The sequence below is a fragment of the Papaver somniferum genome, chromosome 4 (genome assembly GCF_003573695.1).
Source record: "Papaver somniferum cultivar HN1 chromosome 4, ASM357369v1, whole genome shotgun sequence".
Lineage (NCBI taxonomy): Eukaryota > Viridiplantae > Streptophyta > Magnoliopsida > Ranunculales > Papaveraceae > Papaver > Papaver somniferum.
The window spans coordinates 39,039,529-39,043,825 of NC_039361.1; the positions used below are offsets into that span (position 1 = coordinate 39,039,529).

At 39.2% G+C, this 4,297-nt stretch overlaps 1 protein-coding gene across 1 annotated transcript; it reads right to left on the bottom strand.

Moving 5' to 3' along the window:
- Positions 1-3,088: 3,088 nt before the first annotated feature.
- LOC113272377 lies at positions 3,089-4,297 on the bottom strand. Its single transcript, XM_026522221.1, has 4 exons — positions 3,956-4,297; positions 3,498-3,770; positions 3,288-3,398; positions 3,089-3,202 (listed from the first exon to the last, which is right to left on the bottom strand). Exons 1-4 carry the CDS (start codon positions 4,295-4,297, stop codon positions 3,089-3,091), a joined length of 840 nt encoding a protein of 279 aa, XP_026378006.1.

The following is a 4,297-nucleotide window of genomic DNA, read 5'->3' on the forward strand; positions in this document are numbered from 1 at the left end:
ATCACTCATCCAAACCCAAATCAACACAACCATCTCAGATTAAACCAAAATCCTAAATTAAACCGTACAAACTAGGATTTTGATAAATCCATAATTTAAGAATAAACTGTTGGATATTTTCAATATTGTGTTCCGCTATTTCGGGTGGGTCCAGGGGGGCGTAGCCCCTCTCGGCTGTGTTCGACCTGACAGGTCAGGTCGTGGGGGTCTAGGGGACAACGCCCCCTAGCAGAGTCTGAGACAGCGTCTCGTGGAATTTTTTTCTGGTTTTAATTTGAAAAAAAACCTAGAAGTTTCCATTGAAACTGAGTAGACACGTCTCTTCCCATAAGTCACCATTGATGGCTTTTGGAAGCGTATGTTGGTGATGAAACGACACTACCAACAGGCATGGATATCCCTATAAATAGCGAAGATGTTCTCCCATTCTAATCATCAATTAAACTTGTTTTCTCTCTTTATAAAGCATCATCAGAAACCTCTCTCGTGTGTTCTTGGTTGGGTCAAGGGGTACAAACCTTGAATCCAATTTTCTGTTGTAGGGCTTTCATTGTATCCTGAAGGCATTATTTCACATACCTGTTGTAATCACCAATTGATATTCGAAGGGTAGAAATAATCGTCTAAAAGAAACCTATTCGAGCGTTGAAAGTCAAGTGTACAACAATTTCTTTTCAGTTTATTTCATCCTCTGTTTGAACCCATTTTCCAACATAAACTCCCCAATTTAGTCGCATCTTAGAACCCTAGGAAACCAGCTCGATCTGTTTTTTTAATTTGGAGATGTAAACTTTTATGCGTTCGTTAAAAAGAATATTTTGATGGTTCCACACGTCTGGCTAACGGAAGAAGAATGGCTAGGTTAGTAAATAATTCCAATTCTTATACTATGTTCATCATCTACATAATTAAACAGATTCCGTAACTGTCAATATGGTCAACCTTAGTCCTGGGACCCAAACTCTAACTAGTATATTTCTAGGACCCAAACGCGTCACTTTTTTGGGACCAAAATCAAAATATCCCTAAATATATACTCCCTTCGTTGTTCGCTCGATTTCTTCTTCTCAATTCAATTTCTTCTTCAGATTTGGCGGAATGGCAGTCGAAATTGAAAACCCTAATGGAGATTTAAAGCAAAACAATACCAACAATAAATTTGAAGAGAGCGAGAAGCGTAGACGCAGGAGAAAGCAAAAGAAAAATAAGAAACAAAATAACATCACTGAAACTGATAATGATAGTGATGACAACGTTAGAGAAAACTTCGATCCGCACCAGGTAATTATTTCTTCTTTTTTGTTTGTTTTACTCTCTTCATTATAGTGTTAGGGTTTTTGTTATATCTATGTTATAATTCGCATTAGGGTTTCATGTTGTGTATAATGTTGTAATTGGGTTTACTAATGTGTTGATTATTCGAGAATTAACATCCTCTTGAAAAAGTTGAAATTGAGTATGTCACCGAGAACCTTTAATTTGGGGATGCTTACGCCGAGTTGAAGAGCGTCTTTGAGAAGTTTAATGTTAAGGAAGTTGCTGATGCAGAGTTAATAAATTCATAGATTTTGAATTGAGGTTTTATTCTTTTTGTCTGTGTTTTTCGTTTATAATTTTTGATTTGGGTTTGGGTTCTGGATTTGGGGTTTGTGGTGTCATTTATATAGGATAATGATAAGAAGGATGAAGAGGAGAAAAAGGTAACAAAGAAGAAAGATGACACTGATTCAGATCAAGAAGAAGAGCAAGATGCCAACAACCAGAATGAGAAAGGAGGGGTTTCAAATAAAAAGAATAAGGTACTTAGTTATTATTTATGGTATAATCTGATTTATTTTATGTTTTTTTTTTTAGTTCTTCTAATGATTTGCTTATGTCATACATGTTTCAGTTACAACGGAGGATGAAGATTGCTGAACTGAAACAATTATGCGCAAGGCCTGAACGTATGTGCACCTTCCTGATGAACTTAGCCACCCAAATAAGCTGGCTAAATTGGATGGTTGTGATCGATTTAAGACAATTGTGAAATTCCGCGACCCTTAGAAGCATCACGCCTACCATAGTTTGAGCAAACGTTTCATTGCTCCATGGCCTTGTCGTGAGAAAATCGATCGGGTGAGGGAGAAGTGGACCCGCCAAGGTGTGCGTTAGCGCTTCCCTGATCATTCATGGGATGATCTAATCCGTCCAACCAGGCTGGCGAAGTTGGACGATCGTGATCATTTTAAGACTGCCCTGAACAGTCTATGTTCGATCAAATTTCCACAAAGCAGCATGGCCACCCTACTTAGGGTTGGCGTTTGACGGTGCTAGGAGATGTTCGTGTGATGTCCGACCGGCTAGGGAATAAGTGGGCCCGCCGGTGGTCATCACGACAATCTCCTATTCTTGTCAGGGTTTGGCTAGGCTTGTTAAATTGTGCATCCAACTTGTGTGGCCGCGATCGTTACTGAGACTGATATGGACAGTCTAGATTTCCCTTAAGGAAATTAAGCATGCTCGATCGGGCTAACCAAAGCGCGTCGATGCGAGACTCTCTCTGTCAGAGAGTGATGTAGCCTGTGTGGATATTTCATGCAAATCTCTATATTGGCACTTCGATCGGGAGATTCATGCTACTCTGCTGAGAGTGAACATTCAATCATCATGCCATGTCAATAATAAGAGTTCGGCTGAGAACATAGCACGGAAAATACCAGGCAAATAATGCATTAATTAATAATGCTAAAAATTCACAGAATATTTGGGATTGTCGTTGCACGCACCATTCTGGGTGAATTTTGTGTATTTATTGAATTGCTTCAAATAAAGTGAAGAGGTTTTCTGCACTCCTCACTTCTTAAACGGCTTTTCCCTTTGCAGGGTGACAACGCATAAAATATTGGTTTTACAATTTTAGCCTTGAACTAAAATCCACCATCAACAAGATGTAACCTTAACAATTAACAACAAATGAAACTTAAACAACTTAACAAAAAAGTTATGAAATAACAAAAACAACTAAATTCGTCCTCCATCTCTTCCGAACTCAGCCCAAATATTCGCCCTGAGATCTTCCCATAACCTGTTATACAAAGTTTTGTTCTCAATGTGACTTGTTATTTGCGCATAGTCCCTTGCGGCTTCCTCTTTCTGGTTGAACCTCGGGCCTTAAATCTTCATATGCATGGTTAGTCCAATCCTTATTACGACGGGTTTCCTGAATTACCATGTTATGCATAATGATGTAAGTCAGCATAGTCTTATGCATTTCACGAGGAATTAGACCACGATAAGGCCCACACGATGGCGAATTTCTGTTTGAGAATTCCAAAAGCTCGTTCCACATCCTTTCTCAGATCCATTTGTCTACTATTGAAATATGAATATGAACGTTCCATTTCCCTCGAAGGTGGCTGACGGTAACATTGAACCAAAGTTGACCATTTTGGATAAATTCCATCTGCAAGATAATAACCATGAGTGTAGTGATTCCCGTTGATAGTGAAATTTACCTGAGGTGAAATTCCATACTTTAAATCTTCAAACAAAGGCGATTTCTGTAAGACATTGATATCGTTCTGAGATCCCGAGAGGCCAAAAAAAGCGTGCCATATCCAACAATCATAAGAAGCAGCAACCTCAAGTATAACCGTTGGTTTTGTGTGGTGACCCTTATACTGACCGGCACAATAGCTAGGGCACCCTGTCCATACCCAACGCATGCAGTCAAGACTACCCAGCATTCCAGGGAATATCCCCTTTCTTGATTTGTCTTTAATAGCTCTCTAACATCCGCATAGGTTGGACCAAAATGATTAATCATTACTTCGCAAAACAATGAAAGATACTCGTATGTGGTTGTTTTTCCAATGCAAAGGTACTCATCATTAGAATCTGGAGGTCTGCCATATCCTAGGATATGACCTCTAATATTCAGTACATCATACTGATAATTAAATTGAGGTTTTACCTGACAAAGCTCACCAATAATCCTTAGCACCAAATGTCGGGGCATGCGAAACCGGCTTTGGAAATTTTCATTAGAGAACACACAATTGGGTAGAAAATAATCGTGCATCAGCTTCTGGTGCCATTCATCCCGACACCTGTACGTATATCTTCTTGTGAACACTTCTCTTGGCTCTGGATCTCTAGGTATTTTCCCCGATGAATATAGATGCAGCAAATTGTTGCTTAGTTCTTTATCTTCATCTGACTCATCATGAATTTGTTGAAGCGCCTGAACGAGTATCCGTTGTTGTTCTTCAAATGGATCCATATGAATACGCACTTCGTCGTCATAGGAATCCAT